This window comes from Nansenia antarctica, assembly GCF_963989245.1.
Source record: "Nansenia antarctica genome assembly, chromosome: 16".
Classification (NCBI taxonomy): domain Eukaryota; kingdom Metazoa; phylum Chordata; class Actinopteri; order Argentiniformes; family Microstomatidae; genus Nansenia; species Nansenia antarctica.
The window spans coordinates 17559040-17579526 of record NC_137686.1 but is presented as its reverse complement, the minus strand read 5'-3'; the positions used below and the strand labels follow the sequence as shown (position 1 = coordinate 17579526).

The 20487-nt window shown below is 47.3% G+C and overlaps 3 protein-coding genes across 4 annotated transcripts; 1 reads left to right on the top strand and 2 right to left on the bottom strand.

The window, feature by feature from the left end:
* Nucleotides 1–511: 511 nt before the first annotated feature.
* Nucleotides 512–6752, bottom strand: psmb5 (proteasome 20S subunit beta 5). Its single transcript, XM_080546407.1, has 3 exons — nucleotides 6526–6752; nucleotides 5634–5940; nucleotides 512–827 (listed from the first exon to the last, which is right to left on the bottom strand). Exons 1-3 carry the CDS (start codon nucleotides 6745–6747, stop codon nucleotides 544–546), a joined length of 813 nt encoding a protein of 270 aa, XP_080402533.1. The 5' UTR covers nucleotides 6748–6752; the 3' UTR covers nucleotides 512–543.
* Nucleotides 6753–7077: 325 nt separating this feature from the next.
* On the bottom strand, nucleotides 7078–8265 carry psmb11a (proteasome 20S subunit beta 11a; the record flags this gene model as incomplete). Its single annotated transcript, XM_080546949.1, has 2 exons — nucleotides 7078–7461; nucleotides 7642–8265. The coding sequence occupies 2 exons, from the start codon at nucleotides 8263–8265 to the stop codon at nucleotides 7078–7080; spliced, it is 1008 nt and encodes a 335-aa protein (XP_080403075.1).
* Nucleotides 8266–9604: 1339 nt separating this feature from the next.
* On the top strand, nucleotides 9605–18070 carry prmt5 (protein arginine methyltransferase 5; the record flags this gene model as incomplete). Of its 2 annotated transcripts, XM_080547157.1 has the most annotated exons (17): nucleotides 9608–9705; nucleotides 10114–10232; nucleotides 10710–10795; nucleotides 11083–11217; nucleotides 11831–11943; nucleotides 12062–12111; nucleotides 12203–12366; nucleotides 12506–12667; nucleotides 12790–12867; nucleotides 12961–13019; nucleotides 13133–13255; nucleotides 13375–13550; nucleotides 13833–14036; nucleotides 14351–14461; nucleotides 16804–16896; nucleotides 17066–17130; nucleotides 17261–18070. In XM_080547157.1, the coding sequence occupies 17 exons, from the start codon at nucleotides 9608–9610 to the stop codon at nucleotides 17411–17413; spliced, it is 1989 nt and encodes a 662-aa protein (XP_080403283.1). In that variant the 3' UTR covers nucleotides 17414–18070. The 2 variants fall into 2 exon arrangements, with proteins under 2 accessions (XP_080403284.1, XP_080403283.1); XM_080547158.1 differs by lacking the exon at nucleotides 16804–16896 and having other exon boundaries at nucleotides 9605–9705; nucleotides 17261–18068.
* Between the last annotated feature and the right edge of the window lie 2417 nt (nucleotides 18071–20487).

The window sequence follows — 20487 nt, the reverse complement described above, 5'->3', positions numbered from 1 at the left end:
TCACTAGAGGAACAACAGGACGCAAATAAATTGAAACACACATTCTCGTTGAAAAAACAACAAACATCACAGGTTTTTTATTTATTGAGGGGAAAAACAGGTTTGCTATCCAAGTTGTGGTTACAAGTGAAATCGGTTTGCGACAGAAGCAGACGACTCCTACATCGAGTGAGCCACATTTGACTCATCGCCCATCCGCCCCCCGCCCCCCTCCCCTTCCGCATAGAAACAGTGCCTCCCTCACATCAAACACACTGTGTGGAGGAAAATGTAACCCACTGCTGCGTAAAAATGGTATGTAATAACATTTCGCTCTGATGAGTAAACTGCAATGATAGAATGTGTGTGTGTGTTTGTGTGTGTGTGTGTGTGTGTGCATCATGTGTAATCGATCCAGAAGAAAAGTGCTATTCTCCATATCAACCCTCCCTAATTTTGACAACTCTCAACAGCTCTTTTGACAGACAAACTAAGACCCCAGTTCCCCCCCAAAAAACACCCTCCATCCACCCCCATCCTCCATCACCCCCCCCCCTATCCTCTCTATTCTAGCTTCTTGTAGCGGTGGTGCAGCATCAGTACGTCCTCCTGGGACACTCTCTCCCAGCCCTCGCTGTGGACGTGGTACAGGTTGACCTGGCCTCCGCTGTAGGCGTCGCGGTAGGTGGCCTGGTAGATGGCGCGTCTGCCCAGCTCGCACGCCTCCTCCACCGACATCTGGTCCCGCTGCCCGCCGTCCACCACGCCGTACGCGTACATGGACCCCGAGCCCACCGCGAACAGGTCGCCACACACACGGTTCCCCTCAGAGTCCACGTAGTACAGGCCTGGGGAGGGGAGGGGGGGGAAGAGGTGGAGAGAAGGGAGTCGGTCACTAAAATCTGACTTTCAGGGAGCTGGGAGAGAGAAAGGTAAAGACGGGTATATTTATCCCAGAGGCTTCCGGGACACTGACTCCGGTGTAAAACTGTCAGGGAAAGTGAGATGAAAGTGTACTGTACATACACAGCTCTACTGACGCACGCAGCTCTACTGACGCACACAGCTCTACAGACGCACGCAGCTCTACAGACGCACGCAGCTCTACAGACGCACACAGCTCTAGACACACACAGCTCTAGACACACACAGCTCTAGACACACACAGCTCTAGACACACACAGCTCTAGACACACACAGCTCTAGACACACACAGCTCTACAGACGCACGCGCACGCGCACACGCACACACACACACACACACACACACACGCACACGCATCCTCTCCAAGTGAAACAAGCCCTCCAGAACCTGCTGACGAGGTGCATCCCGACTCACTCGTCCGCCTCAGCAGGGAGCCGCTGGAGCTCTTATTGATCTCCTCAAACACACCCAGATTAATTATCGACCCACACCTGGGCCAAGCAGGTGACCCCACCTCAGCACCGAGAACAGAGAAAAGATGAAAAAACAAGTCGTCGTCTTACCCCTTTAATATTTCCACACACACACACAGACACACAGACACACACACATTTCCCACAATTCCACTTGCATAACCGGGCACACTTCAGCATGACAGCAAGCGCACACACATACAATAAGCCTCTTGGCATGTGACACATGCGCTTGCTTGAGGAGTTGTTGAGAGACAGTTGGTTCCCCGACATGACACATGCAGGGCTTCATCACCATGACGCAAAGTGACTAGCACCAGGCTGTGTTCTCCCACAGTCAATACACAGATGGCCAACTAGAGATGGGGAGGAAAAAATACAGTTTGTTTTTTTCTTCTACCGCCAGGGCAGTGTGCGCACACACACACACACACACACACACACACAGAGACAGAGACAGAGACAGAGACAGAGACAGAGACAGAGACAGAGACAGAGACAGAGAGAGAGAGAGAGAGAGAGAGAGAGAGAGAGAGAGAGAGAGAGAGAGAGCGATCACCTTTAGGCTAATACATATACATATCCACACTGCTTACAGCAACCCTTACCAAGATTCCTTGGGAGGCAAATTACAGAACACGGTTTCCAGGCAGGTTAAGGACAGTCTATTAGAGAGACTACTTAAAAACTGCTCTGGGAACTCACAATTGCTTTCAACTGGTAAATTGCACCTTCCATACGAGTCGTTAGCTCCACTCAATAACCATTGAGGCTCCTGCCTAGGTGAGGTAATTTGCCATTTTGGATATTCTGAAGGCTGAAAGGGGACCGGGTAAAAAAAAGTTACAGTGGGAATTTTTTTTCTAAAAGGCAGCCACTCGTGATAAGAGTCGACGACGGTGGGAGGAGGAGGAGAGCTCTGATAGAGGGCAGGGATATAAAGAGTTGGCGCACAAACTTCCATTTCTTCAACACACCTGGAGTCGTTTTTTTTTTCTTCTTCTTTTTAAATACAGAGCGATGCGGTACCGGGGGAGGATGGAGTGGCAGTGGGTGCGTCACCGAAACGGCACAGAAGATGATAAGGCGGGCGGGAGGGAGACGAGGGTGACGTTCGCTAGTCACGGAACAAAAAGGGGGCTCGGATTTATGAGGGCCCGCCACATGACGCTGCCAGGAGCGCCGGAACATTCCGCCGCGCCACGCCTTCACCTTCCGCTCCGCCAGGCAGGTGACAGGCCGCTGAGGCCCGGGGCTCTTCGAGCTGCGGCGCAGGGACCCGGCCGAGTGACAGCCTTCAGAGGCGGGGAGCGGGACAAACGTCTGCCCTTCGCTTCACACAAACGGTATATACGCCAAACTGGCTCGCAGCGAACAGAGGGGGTAGCTTTAAAAAAAAATATATATATATATATTATAATAAAAGACAGCTTTATAAAAAAATAAAACACTCGCAGAGCTGCACTCATACACGAGGGGGCCCTAACTAGCTGCCTGGGGATACACACAAAAACAGAGGTAACCTCTTTGCATACGTGGCCAGGAATTACAGAGAAACATTTGGCTGCCGTACAACCGTTTCCCCCCCTCGCTTGTTTATACGCTGCTCTTCCTCCCAGCTGGTCCACTTATCATCCCACATGACAGGCCATTTGTGTCCTGGAAGCCGGAGACAGAGGTGACACATCACACGAGCGAGATGCACTTGCCTAGCCTAGCCTAGCCGACACTAAGCCTTTTACCAGCAGTGTCACAGCATGAAATGTTATTACAGCCGTATTTGTCAAGCTCTTTCACTGTACTTTAGCAGATTTATTTCAGATGGCACTTACGGCACTTAAAACACTGGAATAACCGAGCTTGCCATCATAGAGCTGCTAATGAGCTTTCTCTTAATCGAGATTGATTTAATTTACATGACATTTAGCTCTCCATTCAATCACCGGTGTTGTAGCAGGCAAAGAGTTTCTATTGAACTTAGAACAGAATCATTATTTGTCAATTGATTGCAGGATTTAATACACGTCATTTAAGTCAAGGGCAGTCTGCAGGCTGTTATTGTACTTGTGTACACACACACAGACGCACCTCTCCGAACAAAGCCCATCGATCAAAGGGACACATTATGCATGCGACCCAATTGTCCAGGGCGCGACCCTGCGTCCATCACAGCGCTGGCTATCCCTGGCCCACAGTCCTAGCCCATATTGATTTCCCATTACAGTGTCACTGTGCCGGCCTCTTTAAGCACACCTCTTGTGATGTACTGCCTCTTACTGCACAGCATCCAAAACAGACCTCAAAGACACAACAGCCTTGGCACGGTCTGGAACCAACAATGCAAGTGACAGTAGAGCTGCAATGCCCCCTAGTGGTACAAGACCATACTACACATGCATGGTAAAAAATGTACGTCCAATGAAACCTCCAACTAGTCTCCAATAAAAGCCAATCCACTTAGTTGTATTGAGGCAAATATGCTATTAAATAATTCTGGGTCAAAATACACCGTTTATCAGTATGTGTATTCTCTGTGATATTAACAGACGGTTGCAACGTCACCTGTGTTCTACAGTCTGACCGCACCAGCTTTGTATGGACGATAACAAATTAGGCTTCCCTATCCATCAAAGAGGAACCTGGTTTTGAATGTTTCATTGCAGGCTAATAACATTGGTGGGTGTTTGTTAGTATGGTATATTCAGCTCAGGGCTAAAGTAGCAGTTGGGCAACAGCTGCCCAAGACTGGACTTATATAGCGCCTTATTCCAAAGCGCTTTACAATGGCCTCTCATTCACCCATTCACACACCAATGGCAGCAAGCTACCATGCAAGGTGCCGGCCCGCTCATTGGGAGCAATTTGGGGTTCAGACCTGCCCAAGGACACCTTGACATGTGGACCAGGGATTGAACCACCGACCTTGCGATCATTAGACACCAGCTCTACCTCCTGGGTCACAGCTGCCCCGGAACATAGTTGTGACTGGTTTATTGTAGGCTAATAACTAGGGATGCCCTGATACTGTTTTTTGCCACCGGGAATCTATGAGCAATATCTGCGGATCTCGATCAAATACCGTAATAGCCTAATACTAATAAAAAAACGAAAATTAAGTGTGGATGAGACATTTTACATTTAGAGCTTCCGATAAAGCGAGGGCTAGGCCTAAATGTTTTAAGAGCCTTTTTAAAAATCTCCACAAACCTTTTGATAGGCTGGCCGAATTGTGTCTGTACATTTCCCCTGCCTTTTTCTTCTCATTCTCAGCGGTCAGCTTTTCAAACTTGCCATGCTCCGCTACGTGATGCAACTTCAGTGCCTTGTTGGTTGTGTTGAAGGATTTTACCGTAGCGCCGCCACAAGGTATTTGATGCGTGCACAGATTGCAGATGGCATGTGTGACATCTGTCTCATACACTTTATAGTGTGACATCTGTCTCACTCACTTCCACTGCAACAATGAATTGGCTCACGTTGTGTGTGTCATTGATCGGTTGTCGTGATCGGCGACTAGAAAGCATTATCGGACTTCCCCCAATCTCATATTTTTATTTGCTTATCGGGCGATTCCGATTGCTAGCTGATCACTCGGGGCATCCCTACTAATAACTTTGGTGGATATTTGTTAGTATGGTATACTCCGCTCTGTTATATCATCCCGGCCTTGAGTAGCAGCTGGGCAACAGCGGTGGTGATAACAAAACCACCAGGCTCCACAATAGCCTGACGCCAATACACAGAGAGTGTGCTCTGTGGCAAGCAAATAAACACCTGGGTTACTAAAATAAGTTTTATGGTATTGACGCATCTTTACATAGGTAGTAATGAGTAATTTGCACTAGTAAAAAGGTCCAATTATAAAAAAGACCAATGGAAAGCCCCCATACTGAGGCATAAATATTGGATACAGAGTGGAGCAGGGGTAACCAATCTTAAGTACAGGGCCCGTGTGGTCACAGGTTATGGTTTGAATTGTTCCAACCAAGCTGCAACACCGCCTGACTAAACTAATTATAGTATAAAGTAACTATAATATACATACATTTATTACAATCAGATATGTCACTGCTTGGTTACAATGAATGCCTGAAACCTTACCGGTGCTCCAAGCATAAGATTTACCATCACTGATGCAGAAACGACGATATAGATCTTGGTTGAATAGCATCTGCAAATCCTGTGTTCATATACAGTTCTACACACACACCTATTTAAATGAAAAATGTGCAGAGGTGTACGATGAGCATATTCACCTGGCCCTCTCTTGTCCCAGCCACACACCATGGTGCCCATGCTGAGGCCCATGCCCTTGTACTGGTACACCATGTTGGCCAGCAGCTTGGAGGCGGCTGCCACAGAGATGCGCTCCTTGTTTCGGAGCTCGTAGATGCGACACTGGCGGGCCAGAAGTCTCTCCCAGAAGCTGCAGTCGGCAGCACCTCCGGCCATGGTGCCCAGGAGGTAGGGGTTGATCTCGATCACCTTCTTCACGGTCTGGGAAGCGATGTAGGAGCCCGCTGTGGCCCTGGAGTCCACCGCCACGATGACTCCATGTTGGAACTGAGGGATATTGAGACATGGAAGTTATTGGGTCCCTAGAATGTTCTGTTGACTAGTGTGAAGAAAGGCGAGAGCATTGATTGACTGTCATCCATCATTACTCTCATTGGAAGTGAAAATCTGATGAACAAATGACAGTAGACCAACTGACAAGTGACAACTAACTAGCTAAAGCACTGCTGGCACCATAAAAGGCTAAATACCAACTAAGTTACGGCACTGACATACGAGCTGTGAATGTGATATGCATTATTATTATTTTTTTGCCTGATCTAAGTTAGTAAGCAGAACAATCTACTACTACTGCTACTTGACTGAACCACAAAAAAAATGGTCAGACAAAATAGGCATTCTTATTCTACGCTAATAGGCTAGCTCGCTAGGCAGCCAGGCAGGGATGAGCAAGCAGATTATTGTGGCACTTCTTTAGCAAGTTAGTTTAGCAGCATGTCAACTACATATAACAGCATCATTTCAATCTGGCATAATTGCAGATTTGCAGATGCACATGTTCAACAGGTATTACGGTATAACAATAAGGGAGCTAGAAGCCAGTAAGCTAGCTAGACCATCTTGTCCACTCACTTTGAAGGCCAGGGTGGTGGTCCCGTGGAGGAAGTCTATCCTCCTCTCAGGGCCTTCATCCTCGTTGTTGTGAGACCTTTTCACGGCGAAGTTCAGGCTGTCGCCCGGCGAAGCCCCGAAGCCCAAGTCGGTCTGAGAGAGTCCACAACCGAAGTCAAAGGACCGGTTACCGTTAAACGAAAAATCCGCAGACTCACCGTGCAACACACTAGAGAGCGCCATCTTTGTAAATGTAATGAAGAATAGGCGACTTCCGTTCGGTTTTTTTCTTTCTCTTGACTTTATTTTGTTGAATGGATTTTGGTGAGCCTAATGCGTAGAGCGCCCTCCTCTATGAAGCTGTCTGACTTCGGTACTGCACTGACAGACCCTCAGCTCTTCTCCCATCCCTCTCACTTTAGTTTTAGACCCTCTCACTTTCTGATTCCTGGCTGTCAATATTCTCCTTCGTTCATTCTCTCCATTCTTTCCTACCGTTGTCCTCTGAATCTTTGTTCCTAACCCCCCGAAACCCACTACTACCCCTACCCCAATCCCCTTTCTTATTATTTTCTATTCAAATGCTTTATCCTCCAGTGTCTCTGTCTCCTCTATTCTTTTTTGCACCCTCTTCGTCACCCTCTCCCTCTCCCTGTGATATTCTTCCTTCAGGTCCTCCCTGTCTCTGCAGCGCCATCCTTTGGCGGTGATGAGGAAGACGTCCACGTTGTTCCCAGAATAGGCGTCCCTGTGTGTGGCCCTGAACACAGCCTCTCTGGCCAGTGACGTGGCCTCCTCTTCACTCAGGCCCCATTGCAACCCTCCATCCAGAACTCCATAGGCATAGGGGGAGCCGGAGCCCACTGAGAAGAGCTGCCCCTGCAGGCGGGCACCATCACTGCACACATAAATCAGCTTGGGGCCACCGTGTCCTCTGACGGGGGATCTTGTCAGACCCTTGTCGATAACTGCGTGCCTTGTTTTGTCAGTGACACCATCGGTCAAACTCGAGACGTCTTGAGCCCCGAGGTCACGTGCAGGCTTCCTTGTCTCTTTGGGGAGATGTGTTGCTGCACAGCCGTCTTCTGAACCCTCTGATCCCATCTCATCCACTTTGTGCCCCACGCGTTCCTCAACCCCGGCCTCCTCTTCGTCCCAGCCACACAGCGTGAGTGCCACGCACACGTCCGTCCCCTTGAACGGATGCAGCATGTGGGACAGGAGCTTGGCAGTGCCACTTATCGACAGGCGTCGGCGGTGGCGAAGCTGGTACAGGCGGATCTCTCTGGTCAGGATTCTCTCCCACAGCTGGCAGTCCGCGCCGCTACCCGAGGAGGTGGCCACCAGGTGGGAGTGGATGGGCGTGATCTTCTGGACAAACGGGCAGGCTACCAGGCCACCACAGCTGGCTCGTGTGTCAGCGGCCGCAATGACCCCCCCTTGGAACACAAAAGCCAAGGTGGTGGTGCCGTGAGAGAGAGGGAATGGTCGACGAACTGAGGTGGATGGAGAGGCGACTGGGGACTCGGAGAAAGAAGATGGCCGTTTGCCGTTATAACGGGAATGAACAGAGCTTTGAGGGCTAGGTATGAAAAAGTGCAGAGGGATCCCTCCATCTATCTCAGGCGAGTTAGGCTTCCCCCATCCAAAGTTGTCCAGGGGGTGAGTGGTATCTCCCACGGGTCTTGAGAGTGAAGCAGGAATGTTCCACCTGTGAAACATAGGGGTGTCCTGAAAACCACAGACGTCTTGTAAAGCCATTGTGATGTGTATGGCTGGCTGGGAGATTATTGTTGATATTGATAATAATAAAGTAGCCTGGTAGTAATAAACAAAACAAAATTAGAAGTCAATGACGCCAAAACCATTGATCAGAGTCTGACACAATAATGATGCTGATGTCCCAGTTTGATCCAATAAAAGATAGACCTTTAGTCAAAGCAACCCATGGTAATCCACATAGACAATCCAGTGTTTATATGTCCACCCCATGGAATATAAATGTCTCTTCGTAACAACCAAAATTTGAGTTGTATGGCTGTCCGAATTGATATTGAACCTCTCTCTGCTATCTTGTGTAGAATCTGAAAACATTGAAATGGAACTCACATTGTTTTTATATAGGGGCCCGTCTGACACACCCACACATACACACACAACCTGGCATTTCTTCAAGCTTTGAGCTTGACATCAGCGATATTTGATAGTGCTTTTGTTGTGGTGGTAAGTGATGCGATGGAGAGAAGCGACTCTACAAGCGTTGCAGTCAATCTTGCTGAGGCAGCTTGTCAATGTTACTCCATTAATCACCACACGTAAACAGGTTCTCTTGTTACATATTGTGTCATATATTCAGTTTTCCTGGTTCAACTTTATGTTTCGTATTGGAATGTTATTTCATTGATAATGAATGACAATACTAGGATGACAATGACAATACTTTGATGGCTGCACATCCCTGGTTAATTAATGTGACCACTCTATATAACCTTTGCACTTTTGGTTGGATGCTAAACTGCATTTTGTTTGTATAGTACTTGTACTCTGCGATGACAATAAAGTTGGCTCTAATCTAATCTAATATATGTTTATGGCTGAAACAGACATCTGGAATATAATAGCAGACAGTCATGCCAGTGTTGTGGGTGTCTGGGTTTGTAAGCCCCCCCCCCGTATCAGACACAGAAATGAGACATGGGCTGTGTTCGGAATGGCATACTAGCATACTACTCATACTAGATATGACGTAGATTTTGAGTATGTAGTGCGTTCACACTGTAGATTATGTGAAATTTGAGTATGCAAGAAATGGATACTAGATTTTCGGTCGGCTGGTATTGGCATACTTATTATGAATTTAGTAAGCAGTATGCAGTATATACTAATTGAGTATGTTAGTATGCCATTTCGAACACAGCCCTGTTCATGTACCTGTGCAAGTGTCGCGATAACGAAGTAAAGAAACTGCATTCGTAAGGAAGCCATTTTGACTCTCTGCTCCGTATCCCTTTAATGAGAATGAATACACGCGTAGAGCCAAAATGGCGTCAGTTTCCCCTATACTAAACAACCGCTGTCTTCCTTTCCGTTCTCCCGACTGATGATGGCGTCCGCTAGTACTGGAGGCAGGGTGTCCTGCGGGAGAGATCTGAACTGTGTCCCGGAGGTGGCTGATACCTTAGCTGCGGTCGCCAAACTCGGGTGAGTAGATCGGCCGACCGTAAGCGGTCATTTAGGTGGAGGTATGAGCAAATTCAGCAGTCCACATGCTTAGAAAAAACCTTTGGCTGCTATGCACGTGATGCATGCTAACCAAGCAGCAATGTGCAAAGTTGCCGGTGAAATTTTCAACACGTGCACAATGGAGTTTTTTTCCCCTCACTAGTCTACGAACTCAGCGATTGCATTTAATTGATTGTGGAAACATAACTTGTGCTTAAGCTATCTGGATAGTTCTACTATTTGTTAATTTATTTCCTAGCTACTATTAGCTTAATTTCCCTCCGTCTCTTATCAAAGATGCAAGAGCCTTATGTCGCCTTATGTCAAATGTCAAGTAACATGACATATTAACATGTTACTTTACTCTCCTCCTCTCCCCCCCATCAGGTTTGACTTCCTATGCATGCCCCTCTTCCACCCGAGGTTCAGGAGGGAGTTCGAGTTGGACCCCGCTAAAGCCCGCGCCGGAGCCCAAACACGCTCCGACCTGCTCCTGACCGGGAGAGGTGATGCTCTCCTTCCAACAAGAACCTATATCTTGAGATCGGTTTGCATTAAAACAACTAGTGGTTCATCTGTTGGGATTAACTACATTTAGTGTCTTTGAAATGCATTGTCTGAGTGAGGGTTTGTGTCCCATGCTGTCCACTACAGTGGAATTCTCACAGGCATCTGATACTTTGTATGACGACCACCTCTCGTTGGCCTAATTTAGGCACTTTCGTCAGTATCAGTGTCTTCATCCTCCATTGCTTCTACTGGGTCCATTTCACTTAGTAGCCCACAAGTGACGCCATAATAGAACCCCTAGAGTTGATGTGCCAAGAAGGCCTACAGCCTCTCTACAGCATGCCTAATGGACTACGTTATTGCTCAGGAGCGTCAGACCGAATGTCTCCATATAAACCATTAGGCGACATTGAATAGCAGGAAATCGAAGGATCTAACATCTAACAATTAAATGTCCATTTTACATTCCCCAGACTGGAACACACTTATTGTTGGGAAGCTTTCACCATGGATAGAGACGGACTCCGAAATCGAAACGGAGCGCCGGAATTCAGAAGCGGTAAGTTGGGCATGAACTTGAGGACGCTTGTTACAATTTTGACATTCCATGACCATGACATGTCTGGTGCAATGGGTTAGGAGAAGCTCAAACAAAACATTGGAACACCATCACAACAAGTCAAATTGTTGTACTCTTTTGGTGATCTTACTAAAGAATATAGTTTATTTTTGTAAGTAACCCTCATCTTCAATCTCTCTCTCTTTTTCCCCCATTTTCTCTCCCTCTTTCTCTCTCCACTCATCTTTTTCTTTACCTTCTCCTTCCATCCCTCTCTCCTGTCCCAGGCTCTCGTCCAGGAGCTGAATTTCTCAGCTTACCTGGGTCTGCCAGCCTTCATGGTGCCCCTGAAGGGCCCCCACTGTGCCAACCTGGCCCGAGTCCTGCTCAACCACATCCAGACTGGACACCACTCCTGCATGGTATCCACCACCACCACTACCACACTACCAATCCTCATCCTCAGTCTTATGGCGAAAAACACACCGCGAGCGTCAACCTCAGCACCATGTGTGCGTGGCGGAACTGCTGCGGCTCTCATGCTTGCAGCTTCCCTACTGGCAGCGTCCCTACTGCGGCTCTAACTGCGGAGCTGCTACTCTACTATCTTCGTACATCGAGTTTTGCGGTTTTTGTGCAGCACGCGGAAAAAATAGCCGAGAGTCCAACTCTCTAGCTGGTGTGCCGTGTCAGCCAGTGTGAGACGCTGGAGACACATCTCACGCGCGCTGTATGGCTGCTGTAACCCGTTAACATGAGTGCCGCAATGAAAAGCTGCGGTTGCCGCTTGCGGTGTAAACCGGGCTGGTTTAGGCTTCTATTGTCACTGATGATGGTGTAGTGATATAATATAGTCACTTAAGCAAACTAGAAACTGAACCTATGAAACCACAAGCGTGGTGGTGTTCTTGTCATCTATGAATAAGTCAACTATTCGACTGGTGTGTTCTTGTTGTCACTAGCAATATGTTGTGTGATAGTTTTCGTTATTTCTGTATTTCCTTTATTGATGCGTTGTTTGTTGTTTGGGCTCAGTTCTGGATCCGGGTCCCCCTGATGTGCTCTGACGACATTCGTGATGACCTCATCGAGAACGAGCCAATCAAAAACACCGACGATGGGAGTGATGAAGAGAAGACCTGGGGCTGGTGAGTGTTCCGTCGGAACATTCTAAAACTACCTCAACGTTCCACTAGTGGTTCTATTGTTATTCACACCATCTCCGCTATCAGACTCATATTTGTCCTCTTGTTTTCCTTATTTCAGGTGGCATTCATTCAGAACTCTTTGTGACTACAACAAGAGAGTCTGTTTAGGTAAGAAAGCAGAATGGTGGGGCACATTTGGACAATCTGATTAGGAATTGTTTTAGTCATTGATTCTTCTAACTCCTTCCTCTTCCTGAAGCCATTGAAGTCGGGGAGAACATGCCTTCTGACGCTGTGATTGACAAGTGGCTCGGGGAGCCAATCAAAGCAGCCGTCCTTCCCACCAGCCTCTTCCTGACCAATAAGAAAGGTTTCCCAGTCCTGTCAAAAGCCCACCAGCGAATCATCTTCCGTCTCTTCAAGGTATCACAAATAGATGCCATATTCTGCCATTAAACATATCACTTCTATTTTAGAAATGGAATAGTAGGAATCTATTCTATTCTAAATGACTGATGTTTTAAACTATTTCCTCTTTTTCTTTTTTTTTCTTTTTTTATAGCTTGAGTCCCAGTTCATCTTCACTGGCACCAGTCGTCACAGTGAGAAGGACTTCCGCTCCTACATACAGTACCTAGAATACCTCAGCCAGAACAGACCTGCCCCCAATGCCTACGAGACGTTCGCTAAGGGTTATGAGGATTACCTACAGTCTCCTCTTCAGGTGTGTGTGTGTGTGTGTGTGTGTGTGGTTTTATAGACTGTGGTATTTCTGAGGGCCTGTGTGTGTTTGTGTATGCATCGGTGTCTCTTTAACTGATTTCACTCTCTTGCCTTCCTATTTAGCCCCTCATGGACAATCTGGAGTCACAGACCTATGAGGTGTTTGAGAAGGATCCTATCAAATACTTCCAGTACCAGCAGGTAAGTAACACAAGTGACCTGCAGTTAAATGCACTACGATAGCGAGCATTAACAGGTGTAACTGATTTGATTCTTGTGTCGCGCTCTCTGCAGGCTGTGTATAAATGTCTTCTGGACAGAGTCCCAGTAGAGCAGAAAGACACCAACGTACAGTGAGTACTGGCTCCACCATCTTCCCCCTCTCCATCAATGACAATTACCATGACCTGGCACATGTGGTGTGTGTAGTCTCCCTAATCTCCCCCTCCCTCCCTCCTTTCCTCAGGGTGTTGATGGTGCTCGGGGCTGGCAGGGGTCCTCTGGTTAATGCCTCTCTGCGCGCGGCCAAGCAGGCAGACAGGAAGCTGCGTATCTATGCCGTGGAGAAGAACCCCAACGCTGTCGTCACGTGAGTGAAGCCTCCCCGTGACCTTTGATCTCTACGGAGCCCCTAAACCCCCCCCCCCCCCACCCGCTTTGTCTGTCTGCTTGTTCCGACCCCCCCCCCTTTGTGGTTCTATTTCCTAGGCTTGAGAACTGGCGGTTCGAGGAATGGGGAGATCAGGTGACGGTGGTGTCATGTGACATGCGGGAGTGGGCGGCGCCCGAGAAGGCGGACATCATTGTGAGCGAGCTGCTGGGGTCCTTCGGCGACAACGAGCTGTCCCCAGAATGCCTAGATGGAGCACAGCACTTTCTCAAAGGTAGGGAGTCCCACTCCCCTCTGGTCTGTGTTATTGTGTCATCGGAGCAGCTTTGATGGGGTTGTAATTCTGCTCTTCTCTAGGATAGGCGTGGCATTCCTGTAACCTTAGCCCATATTGCGTCGAAAGATGTTTTAACATATTGCTGGTGTTTCCACCCTTACTTGAAATGATCATTTCTAGTTTTTGCCGTGCGCAATTGTCAGCGTATGCACAAAACATGCCGGCATCGATAAGAGAATCGATAACCACTCTCTCTCTCTCCCTCTCTCTCTCTTTCAGATGATGGGGTGAGCATCCCCTGTTCCTACACGTCCTTCCTGGCCCCCCTCTCCTCCTCCAAGTTGTATAACGAGGTCAGGGGGTGCAGAGAGCGGGACAAGGACCCAGAGTGCCATTTCGAGACCCCGTACGTCGTCAGACTCCACAACTTCCACCAGCTGGCTGAGCCCAAGGCCTGCTTCACCTTCAAACACCCCACCACAGGTAACACACACACACACACACACACACACACACACACACACTTCACCACAGGTAACACACACACCACACTCCAGGTAACACACACACACACACACACAACCCACATACACAACCACATACACCCCCACAGGTAACACACACACACACACACCACACTCCAGGTAACGCGCACACAACCACAGCCACATACACCCCCACTCACACACACCTCATGTTGGTAGAGCCATCACACATCCACTCTCACACACCTGTGCATGTGATGCCAAGAGGCAGAACAAACGCACTACTAACTGTTTTCTCTCTGTGTCTCTCAGATATGAACAACAACAGGTATCAGTGCCTCAGATTCTCAGTTGGGTGTAACACTGTGCTCCATGGCTTTGCTGGATACTTCGAGACCACCCTCTATGGAGACGTCACACTCAGTAAGTCATGAATGGGTGCTGGGATGATGAAGATGATTGATGTATAGATGTATCAATTGATTTACATTAGCCTTGTCCCCCAGGCTATTGCACATAGAGCATATAAGGTCATGACCAATTCATGACCACCACCACGCCCTCCGACAAGAGTTATTGATCATTGTGATGCTTGTGTGCAAGATGTTTATTGAAGACATGTTGGGTATAATAAAGACATGTTACAAACTGTCTTTAAAAAAACGTATTTACCGGTATTACCTTATACCTGCCCAACCCTCCCAAATAAAGCCATTGTCTGCTATGTGACCGGCAGATTCTTCCGGTCCTTGTATTGAAAACAAAGGTTGCGTTGGTCCACCAGTACCTGTGTGACTGGGAATGTGATTAGGTTGACATTACAGGCATGATAATCGTTCACCTTTTGTCGAAATTAGCCGTTTTGAATCCAAAATAGGTGACTTCCCTGAATCATATAGATCCGATGAGTTTTTTTTTTTTTTTTGGGGGGGGGGGGGGGGGGGGTTTAGTCTGGAACGCACGTTGAACGTTCGAACGATTAGATTTTGATGGGCCGTTGATGGCCAGGGCTACAGAAAAGAGAAGCAACATGTGCGCAGGCGTGAAGGGCAGAAACTGTAATGTGCGCGTGAAACTCCTTGGTGAAGAAATTGGTGACAGAACGTCAGCCGCGGTTTTTGTATGCTGAGAGAAGACAAGGACCGTCGCAAATACTGAGATAAGAATGTAACGTTAACAAAACACAAATTGTTAGCTAACGATAGATGGCTAACTTTGGTACTAACATTTGGTACTAACATTACTAAGTGCAGTACAGATAACTACTAACGTTAGCGTTGTCAGCCTATTTTGCAAGCTGTTAGCCCCTTTCACACATAGTTCCCTGTAAATTAAATGGAATCGCAACCCAGGTCCGCCAGTGATTTTCGCCGTTTAATGAACTAAATGCCCGAAAAATATGAGGATGAATACATATAAAACTGAGGTATGATATATGGCAGTCTCAGGCACCTGTCACGTCTCCAGTAGCTACATTAGAACTTTGCATCCTTTGATACATATAAGGATCTTGTAACTTCGCAAACAATGGCAAAATTTAAATAGTTTACTCTATGTTCAACTGGAAAAGGTAGTGAGAAGATTTTCGTGTTTTGATTTCGCTGGGAGTTCGTTCAAAATGCCTTTCCACCAAAGAACCGTGGAGCCGCGCCGTGTGAGGGTCATACAATATTTGTATATTAAAGGCAACGCCGCGGCAGTTGAACATAGAGTAAACTATTTCAATTCTGCCATTGTTTGCGAAGTTACAAGATCCTTACATCCCGTCAAGATCCTTGATGATATAAATATGATGATAAATACATATAAAACAGAGGTATGATATATATGGCAGTCTCACGCGCCTGTCACGTCTCCACTACATTAGAACTTCGCATCCTTTGATACATATGACGGGATGTAAGGATCTGTAACTTCGCCGCGGCAGTTGAACATAGAGTAAACTATTTCAATTTTGCCATTGTTTGCGAAGTTACAGATCCTTACATCCCGCCATATGTATCAAAGGATGCGAAGTTCTAATGTAGTGGAGACGTGACAGGCGTGTGAGACTGCCATATATATCATACCTCTGTTTTCTATGTATTTATCATCATATTTTTCGATATATAACGGAAGTATGATATATGGCAGATATATGGTATATGCAGATAACGTTACTCAAGAGTTTGTGAACATTGTTTTTCTTTCAGAATGAGTGTGTTAGGAGAGAAAGATGCTCTGGTTGTCAAACAACTAGATAGAGGAATAAAGTGCAGCTGGAACTGGTCATGGCTTAAATTAGAAGCTAAGGTAGAGACAAACGGACAAGAGCTTTCATTCCATCTGGCAGATGTGTTCAAGAAGATTGACAAGCAGGGATTGGCAAGGTGCATTATCTGTCAGAAAGATATTAACTAATAACTACGCAAACAAGGTTAGCCATGCACTGCAGGTACATTGTAAAACTGAAGTGCACAAAAAGAAGATGCATGGCATATCCACAACACGCAGTATAGCCAGCACCTTTCTTCAGAGCAGAGAGACGGCATCAACTGCAAGCCAGGGTCCAGAAAAAATCAGGCAGCAGTGCCAGGCACCTGTACTACCTGCTGTGAACCGTATAGCAAATGCAGAGGTGGGTGTAGGCCTATTTGTCGGCACAGGCAGCATCACTATTTAGGCATAGAATACTTTACCAGTTCAGCACAGGCAGCATCATCACTTAAACATAAAAGACACTGAAATACAGTAGCTTTTAACTAATTGCATAATTTGTGTTCTAGGCAATGGTTCTTGGAGAGATAGCAGAACATTCCCTCCCGTTTGCAATTGCTCCAGTAATTGTGGAGCTTGCGCAGACTCTTGCCCTGGACAAAGTGGGTTTGCAGGGAATGAACTGGAGTTATTCGAAGTTTTTTTCTCGTGGTCTCGTATCCTTCTCACCTTTTTCACCCCGACCTGTTTTCATGCCTGCATTAACAGTGATGTGTTTTCGGTGCAGGTATCAAGTTGATTAGTTTGACATTAACAGTGATGTGTTTACAGGTATCAAGCCAGAGACACACTCTCCTGGAATGTTCTCCTGGTTCCCTATTCTGTTTCCACTCAAAGTGAGTTTGTTACTCAAGTACAACGTACCATGTATGTGTCATTTTCTTGGGCTGTGTTTGTGTGTTTTGAAGTATGAATGCACATTGTTGAGTCTTGACCCCTTTCCCCTCCTCCCTCGCCCACCCGCAGCAACCAATCCCTGTGGCGAAGGATGATGATGTCAGCGTGAGGTTCTGGAGGTGTAACAATGGGAAGAAGGTGTGGTACGAGTGGGCCGTGACCGAGCCCTCGTGTTCCGCCATCCATAACCCAGCCGGACGATCTTACACCATCGGCCTGTGAAGACAACACACACACACACACACACACACACACACACACACACACACACACACACGCTCATACACATATACAGGGGCACTTAGTTACAAATGAACTGACAGTAGACTTCCTGGATCATGAACCCTCATCCTGTCCAAGATACCAAGTCCAAACCTACAGACCTGCATCACCAGCTTTGGTGTTGGGAATCAGAATGTAGAGGTGTATTAGGACCTGATTTGAGTGCTGTAGGTTTGAGGGTATCGGTGGAGGAGTCCGCTTCAGCCACAGACTATCATCCACATATACTGTTTTGCCGTTGTTCTTTTTTTTTTGTATTGTCTTAGTCACCTGGTATTTCCAGTACAGAAACACTCACCTGATAGAATCTCGGCCATACTGAGCACACATTCCATTCTAGAACTCAGTTGAACTTGACACGCTCTCGTACCCCAGTCAGAGCTCCCAACACTGCGGGGTTCAGAGAGATGAGAAAGATGTTCAGGCCGTTTGCTTTTTTTAGACATTCTTTTCCTTGTTTTGTTACTGTTTTTTGTCTGAAACATCAATTGTCAATAAATAAAGACATAACAACAAGCATATTTTCTGTCTGCTTGCATTGTCTTTCTCAGATAAGGGCCGTGTTGTTCGTTGTGCATGGGCTGAGAACATTTTCATATCAGGAGGACACTCTGAATTTCAACATTTGTTTACTGCTGTGATGTTTGCTGTTTGCTGAGAGTGTGAGTGTGTGTGTATACTGTATGTGTATATATGTGTGTGTGTCTGTGTGTGTATATGTGTGTGGGCAATTCAGTGAGTAGGCCTACTAGTAAACACCTCTCAGGTTTCTTCTGGGAAATTGACACGTTTGGACTGCATGACACAGACACATTCACTCACTCACCTCCTCTATTCATCTTCAAGGCTTGAATGTGAACATGTTTAAACCCACAGTCATTTACCAGAAAACTTGTCATGGTGAAATACGTAATATTGTAATACTAATGGTTAGTACGCCTGAATGATGTTTGATGTTATTGATCATTAAACATTTATTCATTTGTTGATTTAACCATGTAACCACCATTCTAGATGTGGTGTATTAACCATCATATTGATGAGAGCAACGGGTGACAAGAGCAAGGGGTGACTTGTCAAACCAAAGGGACTACGACGTCCTTATCTTGAACAAGAAACAACTTAACCAACAGATGCAGGAGAACATGTTTAACACTCAGGAAGTAACATACAACATGTCACATTGTATTTATGACCTGTCTATAATAATGCTACTATGTTGGTATGTCGATGGCCCATAGATTATGAGAGTGGCTACGGTGAAAAAGCACATACATATCTTTGTCCCAACTGTTCCCATGAGATAAGAATGTATGGTTCCCCCAAAAGGAACTATTCTTTGTTCAGAATCACCCCATTTGGTCAAGACTCACATCACAGATAGCAACGTGGAGAGGGGAGGTTTTAGAAGGTGTAAAAGGGACCTCTCCAAGACCACGCCAAACACCCTGCCCATGTTTACACGACTGCCCACAGAAGGCCCACTCTATTCCTGTCCATCATGTCTTGATATCAAGCTGTGCTAATTCAAAAGGTTACCTGACCCTATGACGCAAAACAAGCTCATAAATCATTCACCTGGCATCCGCAGTCAGACCAAATGCACCCACCCACACACACACACCCACCCACCCAATATGACCTCTGCCTTACTGAGAACACTTGTTTTCCATTCTAGAACTTGCCCTGTGAATTCTCCCCACTCAACTCTAGTTTCACCAGTTGGTTTTTTTCCCCTGTTGAGAGACATTTGCTGTGGTGACGATGTGTATACTGACTCATGGTTGATCTGTGTACAACTCATGGTTGTGTCGGGTAAGAACTCAGTTGTTGATTTATGTTATTTGTGCCTAATGATCATGACCCAGGTCTTGACTCATCAGGGGAAATTATGCAAGCCCCTCTGACTGGTGGTGGGTAATATTTTAATATGTTAATGGGTTTGGCCTGATTCAGCGAGGCAAGCTGAACAGACAACGAACGATTACGTCCAGTAGGTGTCACCGAAGAAGAGGTTAGGGAGTTGTATTACTAATTAAAATGTTGTTTTCCTGCACTGAAACATCTGTTAAAGTGTGTCTGGTCAGTAAACACCCGTCAAGGTTTCCTCCAGGGAATTCACACACAGTTGGACTTCAGTGTTTAAACATCTATAGTACAGTCTCCCTGACACTGAGACTCACACACACGCATGCATGCACTCACCCACACATATTACCTATTTATTTGTTAATAAATCTTCAAGGCCTGAATGTGAATATCATTATAAAGCAACCCGCTGACCACTGTTCCCTCACCACCTAAATATCTACAGTACGACCCCCCCCCCCCCATCCCAGTCCGACCCAGACACACCCCCCTCTACCCCCCCATCCCAGTCCGACCCAGACACATACCCCCCTACCCCCCCATCCCTGTCCGACCCAGACACATACCCCCCTACCCCCCCATCCCTGTCCGACCCAGACACATACCCCCCTACCCCCCCATCCCAGTCCGACCCAGACACATACCCCCCTACCCCCCCATCCCAGTCCGACCCAGACACATACCCCTCTACCCCCCCATCCCAGTCCGACCCAGACACATACCCCCCTACCCCCCCATCCCAGTCCGACCCAGACACATACCCCCCTACCCCCCCATCCCAGTCCAACCCAGACACATACCCCCCTACCCCCCCATCCCAGTCCGACCCAGACACATACCCCCCTACCCCCCCATCCCAGTCCAACCCAGACACATACCCCCCTACCCCCCCATCCCAGTCCGACCCAGACACATACCCCTCTACCCCCCCATCCCAGTCCGACCCAGACACATACCCCCCTACCCCCCCATCCCAGTCCTACCCAGACACATACCCCCCTACCCCCCCATCCCAGTCCGACCCAGACACATACCCCCCTACCCCCCCATCCCAGTCCGACCCAGACACATACCCCCCTACCCCCCCATCCCAGTCCTACCCAGACACATACCTCCCCCCACACACACACACATGAACAGGAAAC